Source organism: Nyctereutes procyonoides, unplaced genomic scaffold (genome assembly GCF_905146905.1).
Source record: "Nyctereutes procyonoides isolate TBG_1078 unplaced genomic scaffold, NYPRO_anot_genome, whole genome shotgun sequence".
NCBI lineage: Eukaryota > Metazoa > Chordata > Mammalia > Carnivora > Canidae > Nyctereutes > Nyctereutes procyonoides.
Window position 1 is genome coordinate 53,625,367 of NW_026575043.1, and position 22,073 is coordinate 53,647,439.

Sequence of the window (22,073 nt, forward strand, 5' to 3'; positions counted from 1 at the left end):
ACAAAAAGTGAAGCGGACAAGCCAGAGTATGATGGTGAAGAGCGTGGATGGACTGCCTGGGTTGAAATCCAGTCTCTCCCACTTACTAGCCGCGTGACCTTGGGCAGGTTACTTGCCCTGTCTGAGGCTTCTCAAGGGTCAAGACCTTGACCTCACCAAGCTGGAAGTGAAATGTGTGTGAAGCAACCATCAGGGCTGGGCAAGCCCTGGGAGGTAGTGGTCGATGCTGGTGCAGGGAGGAAACAGGGATTGCGGGTTAGGGGGACCCTGGCCTGCTCCCGCACCCCCGCACCCTCAGGGCACCCACCTTCCGGCCCTTCTCGTTGTTGGGCAGATAGCAGTGGCGCGGGAAGCCTCTCGCGGTGAACTTCTTGCCTGGGTTGGGGTGCTCAGGGCCCTGTGGGGAGGGCGGTGGGGGCTTGAACCATGGACAGGTGTGAGGGGCCTCTGCAGGGTTCAGAGGAGTTGAGGTCAGGGGTGGGGGGTGGCATGCGGGGGTGGGGTGCTCACCTGGATGCCTGTGGGGATGTCGTAGACAATGCGGATGGTCTGGGTGTCAGCGAAGCCCGGCAGCGAGTGGGGGATGAGATGGAACTCCATCTTCCCGGGCGGCTGAGTGCCTGTCTTCTCTCCGTAGATGGCCTTGCAGGTGGGGCACTGCAGGCTGCCATCCTGGCGCGGGGAGGCTGGCGGTGAGGCCCCCAGGCATCCTGGCCCCGCCCCTCCACCTGCGCTCCACCCACCTGCCCCCCCCCGCTGCCCACCCCCCCAGCTCCACCCACCTTGTTGCCATTAGAGTACATGGCCACGAGGCACAGCAGGTGGTACATGTGGCCGCAGCGGCCCAGGCGGCCCACGAGCTCGGGCCGCACACCCTTGTGCCGAAGCACGCCCTCATAGCCCGATGCTGTGGCCAGGCGCTCCATGCAGATGGTGCAGTCCTGCGGGGGCACATAGGGGAGACTGAGGACTGGCCAGGGCAGGACACCCTCGGGTCAGCGCTGCCCCTGGGCGGGGCTGGGCCCCCAGGCCCCCAGTGGTGGCAGGCTGCCCCACCTCCTGGGCGCATTTGGCTAAGGGACAGGACAGCCCCCTAGGCGAATGCAGATGCATGGCAGAGGAAGACGGGGCTGCCTCACACCCCCTCCAGAGGGATTCAACGCTTAACTATCAAAGGCAGAACTTAAACATTGCATGGAAAATATGGGTGAAAATCGGATACAAAAACTGTCCATCGTCAGAAGATTGATAGGCTTCCATGAACTTGAAGCATTTCCGTTTATCAGAAGACCTTGCATAAAGGAGAAAAAGCAAGCCCGCAGACTGGGAGGAGAGATTGTAACACACAGACCCACGGGAGGAGTGGGAGAGGATGGGAGGTCAGGGGCTGGGGAGGCGAGGCTCACGCCCTCTGCCCAGGCCTCAGGACCCTCCAGTGGGGGCTCACCTCATCGGGTGGGTTCTTCACCTTCTGTATGTACCTTCGAACCACATCCTCGGGGTTCTTACCTGCAAGGACACAGCGGGGTGTGCTCGAGGGTGCCCAGAGTCTCCCCCTCAGGGCGTGGCTCAGGATGGGGTCAGGAGTCAGAGTGGGGTTGGCAGGAGTCACCTGTCAGCGGTTGCTGCAATCGGAGTTGGTGGCAGAGGGGATCAGGGGAAAGGGAGCTGAGATCAGGAGGTGGAGGTGGAGTTCTAAGTCCTAAGAACAAACTGGAGTTGAGGGGTTGAGAGCTGGGGTAAAGGGTTAGGTCAGTGGGGTCAGGGTCGGCGCGGAGGGCGTACTCTTCTTGAGGTGCTTTTTCTTGGTCTTGCGGCACACCCCGGGCACGCCGGGCACGGGCTTGACGTCGCTCTTGCTCACGGGCGGCGGGTGCAGAATGGGCTTGGGGGCTCGCGTGAGGCACACGGGCAAGCCGGCCGCACACAGCAGGATTCCGGTCATCCCTACGGGGGGGGGGGGGGGGCGGGGCCGTCAGGGGGCGGGGCGTCCCCCGGCCCCGCCCCCGGGCCTCCCGCCAATGGGCGGGCGCCGGAGGCCTCGTCCCAAGCCCCGCCCACCCGCTCGGCCTTCGGGTGCCTCCTGCGGGCTCCGCCCACCGGCCCCGCCCAGGGGCGGAGCCACGGGCAACAGGTGGGGCCGCCTCCTCGCGGGCCCCGCCTTCCGTCCCTCAGGGCTGGCTCTCACCTGCCAGGGCCGGGTGGACCGGCCCGGTACCATTCAAGTTCTTCACCGGGAGCGCGGGGACCCTGAGGGGAGAAGAGAGGCCGCAGCTGGACTCCAGCCCCACACACCACATCAGGGGATCCTGCCTTCCTTCTGGCTCCGGGACATACTCGGCCGTCTTTGTGGCCTGTCCCCAGCACTTAGAATGATCAACGGTGACACTGACAACCTTCTATTGTGGGGTAGGGTGTGACAGGGACCTCTGCCCCAGTTATAACGTAACGGACCCCTAGACTCAGTACAGACTCTTCCCCACCCCTCCGCTGGCCTCTCTTGTGAGAGCTTGCCGGCCAACAGCTCCCTTCCGCTGGCCACTGTGCCTGAAGCCCAGCTATTAGTAATGCAGCCATTTCAGCATTTCTCCCAAGTTTGCTATATGGAGCCCTCGTCCCCATAAATGGTTGTGGGAAAGAGGCACTCAGGGATCAAGTAAGGTATGAAACACTCCACTGTCTCCTTGAAAATTCACAACATACATGAGTACCCTGAAGGCTCTGATAAGTCTTGCATAAGGAGATATGATTAGCAATGATAAATCCAGGCTTTCCAAATCCAGGTTTTCTCACCTTGGAGAGGAAACCATGAAAGTATTACCGACAAGCTGTGCAAGTCACTTCACCTCTGCGACCCTCAATTTCCTCACCTGTGAAATGGGGATAATATAATACCTCACCCACAGGGCTGCTGGAAGGGCCGAATGAGAAGGTCTGTGGCCATCTGTACACTGTGCCTGCCTGAGTCCTCATGACTTCAGCGCTTGGTTACGTAGGTGATAAGGTCTGGCTGTTGACGGGCATGGAGTGCTGGATGGGTATGTCTTGATGAACAGGAGTGTTCTCAAAGCCGGGGGGACCAGAAGGGCTTGGGGGATGTGCCAGGAGGGGGTGCAGGAAGGGATGGGGGCAGGGACAGCTGGAGAAGTTGCTGCCACAATCCCGTCTGCCTGCCTGAGGTCTGAGCCCAGCCAGTGTTGCCTGGTCACCTGCCCCTGGCAGGCACAGTCGCTACTGGGCCGCCGGCTGGGAAGCATCTTTAAAGCAAACGGTATGCTTGGCAGGCTTGGGTGCAGCTGCAGTGGATACACACACACACACACACACACACACACACACACTCCAGGGGAACAGGTGCTATATCTCCATACACACACAAGTACACAGAGACAGATACATGCGACATGGAGAACAGTGCGCAAACAGGCACCTCCCCACATTACACACACAGACACACAGACATACCACCCCAGATACATGCACACACACATCTCAGGAAGCTCATTCTCCATACACAGATACAGAACACATGCACTTGGGGAACATGCCACACACATTTGCACGCAGACACACAAGCACACAAATACATCAGCACACTAGGGAACACATACCATACATATATACAGAGATACACACAGACGCATCTCAGGGAACACACTCATGAACATACAGAAATTCAGACAGACACACACACACACATACACGCACTTCTGCATGGAAAACACCATATAAACACATCCACACACACATCGGGGAACACACCACATACAGAGGTACACCCATGCACACACTGTAAGGGCATAATGCTTGGAGCAGGGAAGCCAGCTCATGCAGCCACCCACTGCACATGGGGACACATGCAGATGTTCGCACCGTACATGGGACACACAGACACGCTGTGACCCACACTCCCACACACCGACAGATGCTTGGCTGGGGAGGTCCACACTTTGCATAGAGTCATATGCACACATGCACTGCACACAACCTCTCCGCTCTGACTGCTTGGCAACACAGGCCTAATGTGGGTCTACTGCAGCACTCCTCCCAGACCCCTCCGAGGGTGTGGGGAGTGTCTGGAGCAAATGTCAGGCTCATCGAACACTTCGGCGACCTGAGCCACTGAACTCAGCTCCTGAGGGAGGTGCTACTGGCGGGCAGGCCCCCAGCACCTGGTCAGTTGAGGTGTGTGTGGGGAAAGATGCTGTGCCTCACTTTCCTCATCTGTAATGGGGATAAAGCCTTGTGAGGGTTCAGTGAGTTGAAACATACAAAAGTTTGGTGCAGGGGTGTGAGTGGAGAAGGATTTTCTCCTTCTAGCAGCCTGCTGGGACCCAAGAGATGGGGCTGAGTTTCCATCTGACCCTCTCGGGGTCTGTCATAATCCTCCAGGACCTTCCTGTGGGGTATCACCTAACCCCATCCCTTCCCATACTCTTACAGGAAAGCAAAGGGGGCATGTAACTCAAGCTTCTCCTCTTCCCTACCCTCTCCTTCAAAAGAGTTCTAGTATAGACACACTGCTAAGGCTCTCAATATTTCTAGATGTCCCCCAACTCCTTCCTTCCCCTCTGTATCATGGGGAAAAAAATCCTTCCTTTTCTCCAGAGCCATCTGTAAAATGGATGGCAAAAACAATATTTAGCGTGCAAATCACTACTTCTTGTCGCCTACCTGTGGCAGACATTACTAATCCATCACAGCACTGTTGAGCTGAACAGAATCCTCAGGACAGCCTCTACCAATCAGTGAGGACAGTTGGCCACCCCAGGTCTCTCTAATGCCCAGCATCTGGTCCAGCTCATGGCTGCAGTCTTGCTGAGTCTTTGGCCTGGGATGTAGGCAGGGGGGCACCTCAGAAGTGAGGTTTCTAAATCTCAGCTACCCTACAATTTCTGGCAGCCCTTAAAAACCACAGAGCCTGATTTACAAAAATTAGTCTTGCTCCTGGGAAGGTTGTGGATAGGGTGTGACAGTGGGGCTGTTTTTTATTTACTCATCATGAGCTGGGGAACAGTCTGAAGGCAACCCCCAGCCTCTCTCAGTCTGCAAGCCCCCTGAGAGAACCCAGGGTAGCAGGGTTCCCACGATGCCCGAGCGTGGGAGCCACCCGGGGCCCCCTTTTGATGTGGGATGCGCTGTTTCCTCCGAGTCAGCGAGAACATCCTCCTGCCCTGGACAGGAGTCTGCTGCCCGCAGGCCTCCCGGAAGGGGGGCCGGCCTGCACTCTCTGCTCCACCCTCTTGGGGCCCAGCCTGGCAACGGGTAGGAGGAAGCCATCAGGCCCCCTTGAGATCTGCTCTGACCAGAAGCCAGGCCTGGCTACCCCAGGGTGGAGATGGGTCCCACTGCCACACTGGTTTTCCTGCTGCCTTTCCCACCTCTGCTTCGAGTCCTGTTCTTCCTCTGCCCTCAACCCCACACAGATACTACCTTGCTCAGGGTAAAATCCAACTTCCTTACCCTATATGAGATAGCCAGTATCTATCCCTTGAACTCCATTTCCCTGTGCTCACCCCTCACCCATTCTACCACAGCCTCCCTGATCTTTGTGCTATTCCTTGAACATGCCAGCCATATTCCCACCCCAGGGCCTTTGCACTTGCTGATCTCTCTTTCCCAGAATGCTCTTTCCCAGATGTCTTCATACTTTGATCCCTCACTTAACACAGATTTCTGCTCAAATGTCACTTTATCAGAGACCTTCCCTACCATTTTACTCCAGAGAAATCTTTGTTTTTGCATTACCTTATCAATTGATTGATTGATTGTCTTAGCACTGACCATGACCTGATTATAAAGTCTTTGGTCTGACCAGGCCCCCTGCCTCTGTGACCTTATCTCCTACCCTCTCCATCTCTCTCCTCTGGACACATCTGCTGTGGCTCTAACCCACTGAGCATGGTCCCCTGTCAAGGTCTTTGTAGCTGCTGTACCCTCTACCTGAAGGCTTTCCCTCCAGATGCTGAATGGCTCACCTAGGTCTCTGTTGCAAATGCCACCTCATCAGAGAGACCTTCCTTGACCATCTGGCTTCAACCCTAGTTTATAGCACACAGCAGGTGTTTGATAAACACTTGTTGCATGTATGAAGGAAGCCTGAATATTGTGAAAACATTCTGAGCAGATGACTCCCATGCACATGCTCAGGCACACTCTCCCCATGTGTTCTTTGCACATTTGAAGTGAGCCTTGAAGCAGCAGTCCCAGAGAAACACCGCTGCAGCCTTTAGTGCCCTGGAGCTTCTCTGCCAGCACTCACGCTAAGTCGGCATCCTGCGCAACAACCCATGCAAACGTTCCCTGAGAAATTCCAGAAATGCTCCACGGTGAGGTTTTGGGGAACCCGGGCATTGCACGCAACTGTCTTAGTAAATGTGCCACATATAGAGTGGGCTGTTCTCTGTGGTCAAATATTCCAGGCACTCACCATGAGCCCAACGCTGCTGTCATGCTTCACTCCCTCATCTAATCATTCCCCAAAGTCTGTGACATCCCATCAAAGAGGTGAAGTGATTGTCCAGTGGTAGAGCCAGGACTCCAGCCCAGGCTGTCAGACTCCAAAGTCTGTGCTCTTAGCCATGCTACACCAACTAAGTTCCCTCACCATGGCTTAGAGGACCATATAGGAGGCTGTGTCTGAGAGAAAAACCCCTGGGACTAGTCTGGGAAAAAAGGATGGGGCGTTTGGCCTTCCTTCTTGCCAAGGAAAAGCAGAGATGCTTCATGTCTGCACCGGCTGGAAGGCAATGTTCAAAGGCAGGATGAGATAATGCAAGATTTTCCAAGCTGCTGTTCCTCACACTGTTCCCTACTCTTTCCCTGCCTGGGCACCTCTGCCACACTGTTCCTCCTATCCATACTGTCTATTCCTAATTCACTTCTATTCTTTGAAGACAGGTTCAAAGGCCACTGTCTTCATGAGGACATTTCTGATCTACCTTAAGTGTATTCATAGCCACCCCCTTTTAGTTCCCAAGGGACAATCTTTCTTTTCTTTTTCTTTCTTTCTTTCTTTCTTTCTTTCTTTCTTTCTTTCTTTCTTTCTTTCTTTCTTTCTTTTTTTAGGATACAGACATCATATCTTGCTTTCTGATTGTGTGGTTCCACTTCTATCTCTTCTGCCAGATTGTGAGCTTCTAGAAATGTGTCTGAACCAGCCCTGTGACCCCAGGATTGTGGCTGAAACTCCACGCAAATGGGTTCTCAGGAAGTACTGAATGGAGGATGGAACCAAAGGAGAAATTGGCCTGCTAGCTCTGTGGTCCCTTCAGAGGACCCGTGGTGCCCCTAGAAACTGCAGTTCTAATACTAAATGTCCCCCCAGAGACAAGGTTGAAGCAGGAATGGCAAATACATGGCACACATAGTACTACTGCCAATCCTCCACCCATGGCAGGCATCGCCAATCAATCCCAGCACTCCTTTCTACTGAGCCAAAAATGCAACTTCAGACTCCTCCTCAAGAGCGCTCCAGGAAGATGTAACCATTCAAGCAGAGATGGTGCATGAGATGGAATCTGTTTGTCGTTTGTTATATGGATGATGGGACTACGGCCAAGAAAAGGGAAGTGACTTCACAAAGGTCACCCAGCTGGTTAGTGGTGCAGTTGGCACTGGTTCCCGGAGTTTCTGAGTCAGAGGCCAGGGCTGACCCCATCAGGCTGATCTGTGGGGCACCTGGAGTTGAGTAAGCTTTCCGAGCCCACTGTACCCTACAGGTAGGCTGAAGTTTTTGACCTGGACCCTGAAGCTGGCTCAGGCCCAGGCTGTATGAGAAGCTATACAAGTGGACCCATCTGCCTGCTCTGGCTGCCTCTCTCTATCCCAGGTATAAAGGGAAGTTTGGGACCCCGGGGAAGAAAGAAGCCACATGGACATTCCCTTTAGGCCAGCTGAGTTTCCATCTCTCTGCCCACATCTGGCTTTCCTGTCCACCCCTACCAGACATGTCACATTCTCTGATGATGGGTTCCAGGTCCCTCAATTGGCCTCAAGGGTCCTCCGGACACCTGACACTTACCCTGTGGTCCTCTGGAGGCCCTTGGGAGGCTCTAGCCTCAGTCAGTTGGGTCCAAGTGGGTGAGGAGAGGGCAGCAGTGAGAGTGCCACGTCAGGGGAGAGGCCCAAGGAACAGCACCTGGAGAGGCTCCATGTTCCTTGGGTCTGCGCCCCTCCCCCACCCCCATTCAGTGCCCCCTGCACCCATACCTGACCCCCACAGTCCTGGGGCCAGCCAAGTCCCCACTCCTACTCTCTCCCAGGGCTTGCAGGCCAAGGACATCATGGTGAGCTCCAGGCTGCCCCAGGGGCCCGGCAAAACCTACGGGCCAATCACAGCCACTATGTGGAGGCCTTTGCTCATTCCCCCTTTCTGCCTGGACAAACCTCTGAGCCTCTATGGGCCTCAGTTTCCCCTCTGTCAAATGGGACCTCTCATCCCTGCCCCTGTCCACTCCTAGGGAATAAAGGGTGCAAAAGTCCCCTACAGACACTTTTTGAGGGGTGGTGGCCACTTAGGGCCAGATGTATCCAGAGGCCTGGGGGCTCAGCCTCACTCTCCTTCAACCCCCTGGGCTCCCAACCCCCCAGAGCAGTGCTCTCTCAGGGGAACCCTGGCAGGGGAGGGCCAGGCTGGCGGTTCCCACGGCCCAGGGCAGCCACATGCAGACAGGAGTGTGTGGTTTGGCCTCCCAGGGAGCAGGGCAGGAAGTGCTTCAGGTCTGGGGCGTGGGGGTGTTTGGTTTGACCTTGTGGTGAGGCGCCTGGGGGAGGGAGCAGAGACTGCACCCCAGTGAAGCCAGGAAAAGGGGGAGGGTGGACAGGCAACAGGCCCACAGGGACACGTTGAGGTGAGGTGACTGACGGTGAGACTTGTCATGTTGTACTGTTCAGTACTTTGTTGTTTTCGCAGCATTGAAATGTAATGTCTATTAAAGCACTGGAGAACAGAACATGAATTCTTTAAAATAAAAACGTAAAATCATTGGTGGTGGGAAGTAAAAAAAAAAATGGGAGGAAAACACCCAAATACACCTACAACATCAAAGCCCACCCCAAGATGGGTTCCTGCCTCCTGCTTTGGCCTCACCTGCGGCATATTCTCAATATCCAGAGGAGACCTGTTACGGCAAAATCACACCAGTCTCTCTCCAGCTGACAACCTTGCTGGCTTCCATTTCACTGGGAATAAAAGCCAAAGTCCCCCCGCAGCCTCAGGCCCCTAGAGGACTGGCCCCATTTCATCTCTGACCTCCCCCCGCCCCAAATACTACATACCCTCTGCAGCCTCTCCAGCCATACTGACCTCCTCAAATATACCAGGCCTGCTCCTGCCTCAGGGCCTTTGCACAAGCTGTTCCCTCTGTCTGGAATGCTCCTTCCCCAGTTCTCTGCATGGCTTACTTCTTAACTTCCTTTAGTCTTTGCTCAAACATTTCATCCTCAGTGAAGTCACCTCTTCTGACCTCTTTATTTAAAATTACATCACTCTCATCAGCCCTTATGTGTCTTCCACTCTTTATTTTCCCTTGCAGCAGTTACTCCTCTCTGGACCACATTCCAGGATTTATTTATTTAGGTTATTATTCATCTCTCACTAGACTGTGGTTCCAAGAGGGTAGGGATTATCTACTTTGTTCATCATTGCATCTCTAGGGCCCCAGACAAGGCCTGGCACACAGTAGCTGCTCAATATATATGGGTTAATTCATTTAAAAACAGGTAAGCTATAGAGAAGGTCAAAAGAAACAGCAAACTGTGACAGATAAAAAGATGACAGCTAAAGGGTTAATGCCCCTAATGCATAAGGAATGTGTACAAATCAATAAGGAAGCAATAAATAGCCCAAGAGAAGGACAAGCAAAAGGAATAAACAGGTAATTGGCAAAAGAAGGAACCACAGCAGCCAGCAAATGGGAAGAGGTTCTCAGGCTCACTGAGAACCAGAGGTAGGGAAATGCCACTCAGGGCACCTCTGTGGCACCACTCAGGTTGGTGTGGGGTGCGAGTCTGCTAGGGATGGAAGGAGAAGCACCCCTTCCCACTGCTGACGGGTGATGCAGACGGTGCGTGCAGGCTTGAGAACACCGGCACTGTGACATCTGGCCTCGTGCTGGACAGCAGCCCTGCCTCATGGGTGCAGAAGCCAGGGGGCCAGAGAGGGCGATGAGTTCACTAGGGTCACACAGTGAGCGGAGAGGCTGAAGTTGGGCCCATCCACTCCCCCCGGGTCTCCTTGACACCCTGTGGCATCAGGGACTGGTCTCTGGGACCCTGGGGTGGACAGGCAGGGGAAGGGAGGGCACCCCCAATACCCTTGCCTACTGGGGATTTTGGATCACACTCCCAACTGGGGGACCCTGAGCAAGTGGCAGCCTTTCAGAGCCCCGTTACTCCCCCTGAAGAGTGGGGAAAATCGGACTGGCCAAGTGGGGTTTCTGTGGGCACAAAGACAGGCAGTGCATGTAAAAGCTGTGAGATGAAGCCTGGGACAAAGCACGGGCTCAGTAAATGGAAACAGGCCTGCAGCTGTCCCCTCGCTCCCCTCCACCACGTGGGGTGGAAACTCTGAGTCTGCCCCACAGCTGCGTTCCAAAGGGCTGGACGCTGCCCTCTCAGGAGACAGGGCGGATCTTCCCCACCCCTGCGTGGCCCCCCAGGCCCAGATTGCCAGCTGGCTCCCCGCCCTGTCATAGGGGCAGTGGAAAAATACCCAGGCCAGGAGGACACTCCAGCCCCACTGGCTGTGTGACCTTGGGCAAGTCGCTGCCCTTCTCTGGGCCTCCTGTCCTGCTCCCCACCCAGGGCTGAGATGTGATCATACTTCGGGGCGGGCAGTTTTAAAGCTTTGTGTGCTATGGACCTCGCTGAGCTGGCACACGTGAGTGGTAGTGGTCTTAGCTCCATTTGGCCGATAGGGAAACAGGCTAGGGAGGCGAAGCCATGCATGCACCCAAGGTCACCCAACCAGGAAAGGCCTGGACTCGGGGTCTGTGTCAGTCTTGTGGGGCAGAAGGAAGTACCGAGAAGGGAGCAGGGAGGAAGAGGAAAGGTGGAGAGATGCAATAACAGACAGATGGACAGAGACACAGAGAGCCAGACACAGGGACCCTGTTATCAGCTGAATTGTGTCCTCCTAGAACTCCGATGTTGAGGTCCTTACTCCCAGTCCCTCCTTTGGAGACGGGGTTCCTGCAAAGGGGACTGGAATGAAGTCTAATGACATTGTGTGTGGGGGCCTAGCCTATGACCAGTGTCCTCACAAAGGAAACTGGACACATGAACACAGAGCCTGAGAGACCGTGAGGAGGGCCATGAGGGCTCTGGGGTGCGGGGAGACCAGGGTGAGGCCCGGGGGGCTGGCTGCAGGGCTCCTTGGAGACCCCCATCCCTCTCCCCCCATAGGCTGTGCCCTGGCAACAGCTGCTTCAGCTGGGAGGAACCCGACCCTCCCCCCCATTCCGAGGCAGCTCCATGGGTCCTGTGCCCACACGTCCCCCTGCCCACCACCCCGCTCTGAGCCACACAGCATATTCTCAGCTGGGCTTCCTTGGGGAAGAGGGTCGGGAGCCTTGACACAGGCTTGTCTGGCTGGGCAGGGTCTGCATGGGTGGGGAGGGATGAGAAAGCCCTTGACGGTTCCAACCTCCCCCCTTGCCAGGCCAATGTCAGTTCTTAGGGTAACAAAAGGCTCCCAGGGGGCGGAGGAGGGGAAGCAGCACAGACTGGGCGGGGGCACATGGCTGGGGAGAACAGAGTTCCAGCGGGTCACAGGAGGACATGTTCAATGATCAGCCCAGCACCTCCAAGGAGAAATTCTTCTCCTCACAGCCCTCTTGAGCTCAAGCACACTCTATAGCTCCTCAATGTTGGCAGCACCAAGCCCAGGCTCCCCTAAGTCCCCACACAATCTGGCTCTGTACCCCATTTGGGAAAAATCTCAGCCCCTACTGTTCCAGCAGGAAACCTCCATCCTTGCATGGTTTCCAGAACCTGCTGGACGCATGCTCTCCTCCACCTCTTTGCACCTGCAGTGCCACTGTCTGACTAGTCCTTCTGACCAGCACCACACACCCCTAGCCCTTCCCTGAATGTGCCATGTTCTCCAAGCCTCGCTGAATTGCATACGCTGTTTTCCCTCTACCTGGAACAGCCTTTTTTCAGATCTGGTTACCTCCTCAGAGGGGTCCTCCCTGACCTGCCCACACCACCCCAGCACTTCCCTCTTCAGCCACTGTGTTCATTTAGCTCATTTACTTGCCGTATGTCTGTCTCCCTGTCTCTCTGGGCCCAGTGTGTCTTGTTCAATTCTGTGAACACACACCCACGATACATACTTGGAGAATTAATATTGAGCAATAAAAGCTGAGTAATTCCCAGCCTTCACTGAAAGACTGGATTGCATAAAGTCCATCAGCGACTAAGAAATCCAGTTCACCTGGAAACCCACTGAACATACGGAGAAGGGATGTAAAAGGTTCCTGGTACAATTCTTATGATCACTTTGTAGGATACATGCCAGTATTTTCTATTCTATTCTACTTTATTCCATTCCATTCCATTCCATTCCATTCCATTCCATTCCATTCCATTCCATTCCAAGAGAAATCTGGTTACAACCTTTTGATTTCATAACCCACCAGTGGGTTCCATCAATACAGCTCCAGAGAGAAGATTCTCAAATTTTTGCTGAACTTCCCTGGTCCTGCCCCCTCCCACACCCACTTGGGCTTGTTGACTACTCTTGCTGTCATTCCGGGGCCTGCCAGACCCCCCTTCTCACAATAGAGCCAAGCAGCTACCCACAAGGAACACTCCAGTCCCATGACCCCAAGTGGATGAGTCCCTCCTGCAACACCTCCCCAAGAGGACATCCTGACCTCCACGGGGCCCCTCTCTGTTGGCACAGGGCCTGCCTGAGGCTGGGGCCACATGGGGTGCACCTCTGCTTGCACCCCTCCTCTCCTCCTGGAGGAAGGACCTGGGGGGAGGATGCAGGGAAGAATGACAAGGCTGCTGTAGTCCGCCTGAAGAATCAGGAGTCATCCGCCCACTCAGAGCCCTGGTGGTGGCTCCCTTGCCCCCACACCGACCTTCTCCCTGGACGCTAAGAGTCCTAAGTGCCACTGTGGCAGTATTGCAAGGAGTAGACACGGTGTTCAGGCACATCGGGTCCCCACACAATGGACACCCTGCCTCCCTTTTCCAGGTGAAGAGGCTGAGGCTCAATGATGGGGAAGGACGCTCCTTCCCCAGACCACACAACTCACAAGTGCCTGAGAGGGGATCTAAACCAAAGGAGTCACTTTCAAAGGTACAGAAGCCAGACAAGGTGGCCAGCTTTAGGGTCCCTTCCCTTCTCCAGCCTGGACGTGGTGACCTCAAAGGTTATATCCAGGGCCGACCTTTGCTGGTCTTCCCTGGATCATGCCACAGCGATATAAGCAGAGCTGGCTTTTGGTGCCTGCCTGGGGCCTGAGACAACCCACACCCCACTTGGTCATTTCCCTTCTGGTCTGTCCCAAGGTCAAGGGCTTTGCTCCTCCTTCTCACTCCCACTCCCTCAAGCTGAGACTGATGGGAGTCAGGGCTCCAGGGCAGGCAGCGGACAGACTAACTGGGTCCCTATCCTGGAGCCTGGAAATGCTCTCACCCGGGGATTTCCACCCTCTCACTATGATCGTAGGACGCATGACCGGGTTCCCTTCCTCAGTGAAATCGTGCGGGGAAAGCCGATTCATAGGAGATTCCTAAAAGGGCTGCTCTGGCTAGAACAAGAGCAGGGAGGCTGGCTCCTGTGTGCCTGACTTCTTATCCACCACCCCCTGCTGCCACTACCCCAGGTGACTCGGGAGTCTCAGCAGCGGGTTGAAAACCACAGTATTAGCCCAAAGTCCCAGCGATACTTCAGGTGCGGCCTAGGGAGGAAATATTCTCAACAACGGGTCAGTGCTGGTTGGAGCCTCCGCAGGAGATGGGCAGAGACTGGGGAGGGGAGGGGAGGAAACCCTCTAAAACTTCCAAGACCACACAACACCCGCTCTGCAGTCCGAGTCCTCTGAATTCCAATCCCTGCTCTCCAGCTGGGTGACTGTCAGAAGGTAACACACCCCTCCCAGCCTGGGCCTCCCCGCCCGCAATAGTCATGATAGAACCGTGTTGGGGGGGGGCAGGTAATAAATGAGGTGCGGCAGACAGTTTAGCCAGTGATACACATGGAGCTCACTCCATACTCCATTTCTGTTGCTCTGACACCCCACCCCACCCCCGCTTGTGAATTGTGTGCTCCTGGGGGTGTATGGGTTTCCTCACCGGTAAACTGGGGGTGATGCCGGGACCTACCTGTGCGCCGAGTCCCCGCGCATTTGGGAAACCAGCGAGAGCACGTCAGGGTGCCTAATTAAGGCTTGGCACAACGCGGATGCCTGCTAGACAGGCCCGCGACTGTTGGGGTCGCTGCGACGGATCGCGCGCTCCTAGCCCTGGGGGGCAGCCACCCTGCGCCCCCGGGGCCCGTCTTACCCCGGCGGGATGGAGGCGCGTGCGCTCGCGCTGGCGGCGCGCTGGGGCCCGGGCCGGTTGAGGTTGTTCTGCCCCGGGGTGGGCGCGCCGCCGGGGGCGCTGGGGCTCCGCGGGGGCGCCCCGGGGGGCGGCGCCGGCTCGGCGGGGCCCGCGGCGGGCGCGGCCCAGAGCGCGGCGCCCGCGAAGGTGGCGCTGGGGCGCACGGCCGGCGCGCCCGGAGGCCCTCCCGGTGGCGGCGGCGGCGGCGGCTGCGGGGGCGCGGGGGGCGCCTTGCGGCGCTGCGAGGCCAGGATGGCGTTGGAGGCGGCGCGCGTGCTGTTGACCAGCAGGCACTGCTGGCACGAGCAGGGCTGGCCCGAGCTGGCGCCCACGGGCCACGACTGCGACTTGGGGATGGAGCCGACGGTGAGCGGGTAGGCCAGGTCCAGGCGGCGGCGCAGGCGGCGGCGGCGGCGCGTCTGGCGGTTCATCTGGGACATGCTGTTGAAGTAGATGAGGTAGCAGAAGCCGAGCGACGAGAGGTCGAGCCACGGGTGCTGCTTCTCGTAGGCGTTCTGGATGGTGATGCAGATGTCCATGTCGTAGGCCGTCCACGCGCCGCCGTCGTTCTCCCACTCCCACACGATGCCCTTGCCCGGCGCCGACGACGGGTCGTAGAAGTTGCGCCGCACGGGCCGCATGGTGCCTGCGCTCACAAGGGGAGGGCGGTCAGAGGGTCAGAGCGCGGGCGGGCGGGCGGGCGGGCGGCGGGGTGCTGGGGCCAGCCCCCCACCCGGCCGGGAAGGGGCGCGGCGGGGGCGGGGGCACGCCGGCCTCCTGCCTCACCCCTCCCCTCCCTCCTGGGCGCTTCGATTCAGGCCCCAGGCCCGGATTCATCTCTTCCCTCAACCACTCCCCCACTGGCTCGCTCCTTCCTTCCTTCCTTCCCTCCCTCTTCCTTCCTTCCCTCCCTCTTCCTTCCTTCCTTCCCTCTTCCTTCCTTCCCTCTTCCTTCCTTCCTTCCCTCTTCCTTCCTTCCTTCCTCCTTCCTTCCTTCCCTCCCTCTTCCTTCCTTCCTTCCCTCCCCCTTCCTTCCTTCCTTCCTTCCTTCCTTCCTTCCTTCCTTCCTCCTTCCTTCCTTCCCTCCCTCTTCCTTCCTTCCCTCCCTCTTCCTTCCTTCCTTCCTTCCTTCCTTCCTTCCTTCCTTCCTTCCTCCCTCCCTCCCTCCCTCCGGGTTTCCTTCATTCAATAATTCTTTCACTGGATCTTCACCCATGCCTGCAGTCATCCCTTCTGCTCCTCCCTGATGCATGTCTTCTCACTCCCTAATTTAATTCATACATTCAGCCATTCTCTCAGTTACTGCCACCCTGTTTAAAAATGTGCCACCCCTCCACATACTTCCTTTCCTCTCTCTCCATCCCTGCTTGGTTTTCTCCATCTGGCATAAGTTCTATTTTACAGATTTATCTTGTTTTCTGTCTCCTCTCGCTAGAATGTCACCAAGGCAGGGACTTCGTGTTCCTCACTGCTGCTGTATCCCCGGCGCCTGCACACAGTAGGTGCTCAGCGGAGAGTTGCTGAATGTCTGGATGCATTCAGTAGTTCAGACTCAGATTGTCTTTGGGTTTGGTCACTCTTGTGTTCCTTCCATTCCTCCATCTGTCCATCCCCCTTCGCCCACCAATTCCTTTGTTTTTTATTCATCTGTTTGTTCACGTGTGCCTTCCTTGAACAGATATTTGCTGACCGCTCTTTGGGGGGGGCTCCACGCCGAGTGTACATTCAGAATGCACACAACCACCTGATAACCCCAGTCAGGTGAGCATTCTCACCCCCATTTAAAAAAAAAAAAGTTCTGCTCCCAACCACGACTTCATGTTTCCCAAAGCTCTAGGTGCTCAGAGTGAGGCTCCCTGGAACCCTGCATGAAAACAGAGATAAGGCAAGGTCCTGGCTGCAGGACTTCTCAGACGCTTTAGCCCACTCTGTGCCTTGGGACCTCTGTGGAGGGATTGCTTTGCCGGGTTCATTTGGCACACCTGCAGAGGGGCAGCACACTTGACTGCTCCTCAACTGTGGGTAAGTCCCTTCAGTCTCCCTTAGTCTCGGAGCCTCATCTCAAAAATGAAGGTGATGCCAGCCCATGACGCACCCCCCACAGAGCTGCGGGGAGGATTGGGTGGGAATGGCCAGAGAGCCCAGGGGCTGGGCTGGGCACCAGGGGAGGGAGGCAGGCAGACTTCAAGTCCCACTGCCCAACTTGCCAGCTCTGTGCCTGTGGTGTGGTGATTCAACATCCCTGAGTTTCAGCTTTCTCATCTTTAAAATGGGCACAAGCCACCAACTCCACAACCTCCTTGTGGGGCTGAGAAAAGGATCACTGATGATTCCAAATTCCATCATTTCCAGACCCACCCTCTCTCTCTGAGAGCCAGACTTGCCAGCTGCCTCCTCAGCAGGTTGCTGTGGAGGCCCATCAGGCATCTCAAACTACCCCCTGCGAAAAGATCTGCTCTGATCTTTCCCCACCCTAAACCTGTTCCTCCTGAGGTGCTCCTCATTGCGATTGCTGGCAGCTCTATCCTTCCAGCTACTTGGGACCCATTACCACCCCTGCCCCCAAACTTGGATTCATCCCTGACTTATCTCATACCTTATATCCAGTCTATTAGTAGAGGCAGTCACCTCTACCTTCAAATACACTCCAGACCTGACCACTTCTAAATTTTTTTAAAATTTATTTATGATAGTCACAGAGAGAGAGAGAGAGAGAGAGAGAGAGAGAGAGGCAGAGACACAGGCAGAGGGAGAAGCAGGCTCCATGCACCGGGAGCCCGACGTGGGATTCGATCCCGGGTCTCCAGGATCGCGCCCTGGGCCAAAGGCAGGCGCCAAACCGCTGCGCCACCCAGGGATCCCCAGACCTGACCACTTCTCACTGCATTGATTCCACCTGGTCTAAACCACTGCCTCTCTCCTGCCTGGACTGTTGCAGTAGACTGATGACTTCTCTGCTTCTGCCTGTACCATCTGTAGTCTGTTTCCCACATGGCAGCCAGAGGGACCTTTTTTTTAAGGCAAATCAGATTACATCTTTCTTCTGCTCAAAACTCTCCCATGGCTCCCCTCTCACTTGCAGTAAAAGTCAAAGTCCTCACTATGACCTACGAGGCCCCCATTGTCTACAAAGCTCCTACCAAGTCCCATGAGTCTACAGAATCCCGTCTTCCTCTCTGCCTTATTACCTACCGCCTCTCTCTGGCTCACTCCACTCCAGCTACCATGGTCTCCTTGTGGTTCCACCAACACTCCAAGCACTGTCCAGCCTTGGGATTTTGCAACTGCTATTCCCTCCACCTGGAATATGACTTAGTGGACCCTAGATGTTCTCATGGTTTCCTGCCTCCATTCTTTTGGGGCTCTGCTCAAGTGTCACTTCTTCAGAAAAACTTTCCCAGACCACCTTTCTAACACAGCTGTCCCAGTTGTCCTCTTCTTACCTGGCTTTCTTTTTCTTCCTGGCACTCAGCACTACCTGATATGATATATTAATCTGCATACTTCCTTTATTCACTGTCTCTTCCCATTAGGCTGTCAGCCCAAGAGGTCAGGGATCTTGACTGCTTTGCTCACTGCTGTATCCCCAGGGCCAAGCACAGAGCCTGGCAGGCAGGAGACCCTCACAATGTGGAGGGCATTACTGCTATTAACTGGCACAACCCTAAGGTGCCTGGCTGAGGGATCTGCAGCCAGATGGGTGGGGACCCACCATGAACCTTCCTGAAGACCCCTGCCTCCCCGCTGCCTCACTCAGGCTTCTCTCCCGAGCATAGACTCTCCTTGACCTTCACTTGGATCCCTACCCAGGGCTGAAACAGCTTGTGCTCTGCTCTCCCCTCTGTCAGAATCCCAAGAGCTATGGACTACCCCTGCCTCCTGTCAATTGCCCAGACTCCAAGAGCTGGGAAAATCTAGGCAGAGAGCTGTAGTCATGGATGCGAGAGAGACATGTGAGGGTGGAGTCCCTGGACTCCTATATTGTTCAAGCCAATCATATGAACACCCCCCCGCCCCCGCTCCGCTGCCCTGTCTCCCGGGTTGCCTCATTCTGATGCCTGATTTATCATTTTAATTGAGTGTGTGCATATTGATTTTTTCCTTGACAATGCTGTTCCTCCAGGGCAGGCCTGAGAGGGGATTAGAGGCAACATTTCTGAATTCTGTTCCTGCTCTGCTCCTGAGTGCTGGTCTTCTCTCCCCAGAGCCTGTGTGTTCCCATCTGCAAAATGAGGGCTCGTGATAGATGGTCTTCAGGTCTGACATGTGTCAAGTACCACCATTAGCCTCCTAGTGAGGGTTAAGGCACCTTGTTACCTGAAAGGCGTAACCCCTGGATGGTAAGGGAAAGGATGGGAACTTGCTTTACTTAACCACCTCTGTGTGTCAAGTTTTGAGCTGGGCAGGGCAGGAGGTGCACAGAGAAGTGGTTTAGAGAAACAACTCAGAAGTCTCACAGGCCATGTGCAAATCCTGGCTGCACACAAAGCCTCAGTGTCTTCATCTGTAAAATGGGGGTATGAATAAAAACCCCAAAGAAGTACTATAGGACAAAACAAGACGATGCTTGTCATAGGTGCCCAGCAGAGTGCTTGGCCCCTGTAAGTGCTCAATGAATGCTAACTAGGACAGCTGGTATTATTACATACATTACCCACATGCCCCCTCTCCCCATCCTTATGTACTTGGTGAACTCCTATTCATCCAACAAAACCCTCCACGTGTCCATCTCTTCCTGGACTTGCTTTTCTGTTTCTGCTGCTATGGCCGGCGTGAGCAGCTTTACACTGTACAACTGTCCTTGCATTGTCATGATTCATTTTTGTTCTTAATCTCCCTCACTGGTTGATGACTTTCAGGAGGACAAGAACCAGGTCGGACCCATGCCTGCGTTCCCAGCACCAGGCACAGAGTCTGGCGCAAAGGAGGTGTCTGCAACGGAAACGGGCAAGCTACTTGGCACAGGTTGGGGCTCGGAGGGAGTGGAAAGGAGGAGGAGAGGCTGATGTCAATGGAGAGGGAGCAGAGACTGTAGCGGGAGCCAAAGCGCACACAGGTCCCCAGGGAAGGGGGACAGGGCTCCAGAGGCCAGTGTTGGCCAGCTCTGCGACAAAGGACTCCGAGCCCCTCCCAGCAGGTCAGGCCCAGCCAGCCCAGGCGTCCCTCTCTCCAGGGCTCTATTTACCACGTATCGATTTTCCTGCCTGTTTACTGGTAGTTATTAAAGGCTGCGTCCCTGGAGTCCTTTTGAAACGAGATTGGAACCTGGAGAGCTGGAGTAATTAGGGCAGCTGCTGTGCTCCCTGCTGGGCCCTGCACCCTGCAATGCCTGCTGCTGCCCGCCTGCCCCTCCATCCACCTTGGGGCTCCGGCTGGCCGGGGACCAGGCCGAGGGGGGTCGGCTGGTTCCCTGGGGACATGCCTGGGCTGCGATCTTCAGATTTCTAGGGGAGCAGGAGCACTTCTCCTCCCCAGTGGCTTTGGCCTAGATTTTTGGCAACAACAATGGGTCTAAGATGGGGCTGGAGGTTCTTCAGCCTGGGAAACTGGGGGCCTGGAGACACAGCTGGTCTTTCTCACCCACCCACTCTGCTGAGTGTCCCTGAGCAGGACCACTTCCCTCTCGGGCGTCCAGGGTACCCAGCGCACCGACCACAGTGGTACGTACTCCCCCTGTGGCAGTTAGGAACCTGTGACAAGCACAGACTGCTTCTGGGCCTGTTTTGTGTGTCTACTTTCGTTGTCTGTCCCCTAAACTCCCCTTTGTTTCTTAAGAATATTTGGTTGAAAAATTTCAATCTTGTTCCAGCTGAACTGAGGCAAAAGGAGCTTTGGCCAAATGTCAGCTGGAGGATTTCAGGAGCTGGGCCCGCTGAGACCGGGCGTGGGGGTGGCCGCAGCCTCAGCCACTACAGCCAGTTGAGTGGTTCCCACCTGGGGCAGAGACAAGGAGAGAGATGGAAACATGGTGGGGAGTGAGAGATAGGTAGAGAGGGGTGCAGAGAGACACACAGGCACAGAGAGACTGCCAAAGGGAAGCCAAGATCAAAATGGGAGATGTTGTGGCAGGTACCAGGAGAGCTGGGGGCAGCACGGGGAGCACGTGGGAGAGACACGAAGAAACAAAGCCCAGACCTAGAGACTGACATAGTCACGGAGAGTCAGAGAGAACAAGAGGTGAAACCAAGAGACAAGGAAGAGCCGGGAGGAGAGACGAGGGGGCTGACGGTAGCTACAGCGAGCATTTACTGAGCACCCACTGTGTGCCAGATGCTGTGCTTGGCACTTTCCTTTACTAACTCATTTCTCCTTGCACACGGTTCCTTCCAGGGAATTCCAGAATTATTCCTGTCTTACAGATGAGGCAACTGAGGCCCAGTGAAGTGAAACCTTGGGACAGCTGGGACTGATGCTCCATTCGTGGAGTAAAGGAAAGGCCATGTGGTACCAGTTCTCAGGGTTTCAACCCAGCTAAGCGGCAGCCTAGCCTAGGATACCTCCAGCGACCAGGAAGTCACTACCTAAGCTTTGCTCTCTGTGTTTAGCTGTAAGAGGTTTGTGCCCTGAGAATGTGGTGCTGATCTGACCCCCTTCCTGGAGGTGGGCTGTGTGGGTGTCTAAGCACCCAGCTTTTGGCATTAAGAAGAAGTTGAGGGGATCCCTGGGTGGCGCAGCGGTTTGGCGCCTGCCTTTGGCCCAGGGCGCGATCCTGGAGACCCAGGATCAAGTTCCACATCGGGCTCCCGGTGCATGGAGCCTGCTTCTCCCTCTGCCTATGTCTCTGCCTCTCTCTCTCTCTGTGTGTGTGTTTAACTATCATAAATAAATAAAAATTTAAAAAAAGAAAGAAGAAGTTGACTATAGAGAAGAGAGGGCCCTGCTCTCCTGCCTGCCCCTCAGCCTCCAAAGGGCTCCTCCCCCTGGACTGAGGCAGCCCCAATGGCCAGCAAGGAAGCACTCCCTCTGGGGGTGGCTTCCTGCCGGGAAGTGATCTCAGTTTGGGGGGCACCCAGACCCTAATGGGAAGGAGGGCCCCGTGGGAGGTGGTCATGGGACTTCCTGTCAAGTGGAGGGAGTCCTGCTGCAGGCTGAGGCCTGTGACCGGACACTGGGCAGTGGATTGAGCATGAGCCGAGCACCCACTAGATGTCGGGCCTCAGTGAGGGAGTTTAGGGTAGCTGACTCCTCCACCAACCCAGAAGTAATCATAACACCAACAGCTCCCAGGGAACACACTTCTTGGCTTAGGTTCATGTAAACTCCTGTAATCCTCATGACAGCCTAATGAGATAGGGAGATTATTACCCTATTTTAGGGGCAAGGAAACAGAGACAGACAGTGGTTTAGGAACATGTCCAAGGTTACGTGTGAGCAAGTGGTCTAGCCAGACCCCATGCCTGGTTGCCTGGCTCCCATCGCTGTCCCCTTCACCGTTCTGCTCTACTCCCACTAGCCCATTTTCCTGAGGAGGACACTGAGGCACGGAGGTCGGGCAAGGCACACGGCTGAGG

General features: G+C 55.7%; 1 protein-coding gene across 1 annotated transcript in view; it reads right to left on the reverse strand.

The window, feature by feature from the left end:
• DTX1 (deltex E3 ubiquitin ligase 1) overlaps window positions 1-22,073 on the reverse strand; it is a 36,153-nt gene that overhangs the window by 1,613 nt on the left and 12,467 nt on the right. The window contains exons 3-9 of the mRNA XM_055322265.1: window positions 14,524-15,208; window positions 2,189-2,250; window positions 1,786-1,947; window positions 1,448-1,509; window positions 783-941; window positions 511-672; window positions 308-397 (exon numbers count right to left, since the gene is read on the reverse strand). Coding sequence (XP_055178240.1) covers window positions 308-397; window positions 511-672; window positions 783-941; window positions 1,448-1,509; window positions 1,786-1,947; window positions 2,189-2,250; window positions 14,524-15,208 — 1,382 coding nt within the window. The remainder of the gene's footprint in view (window positions 1-307; window positions 398-510; window positions 673-782; window positions 942-1,447; window positions 1,510-1,785; window positions 1,948-2,188; window positions 2,251-14,523; window positions 15,209-22,073) is intronic.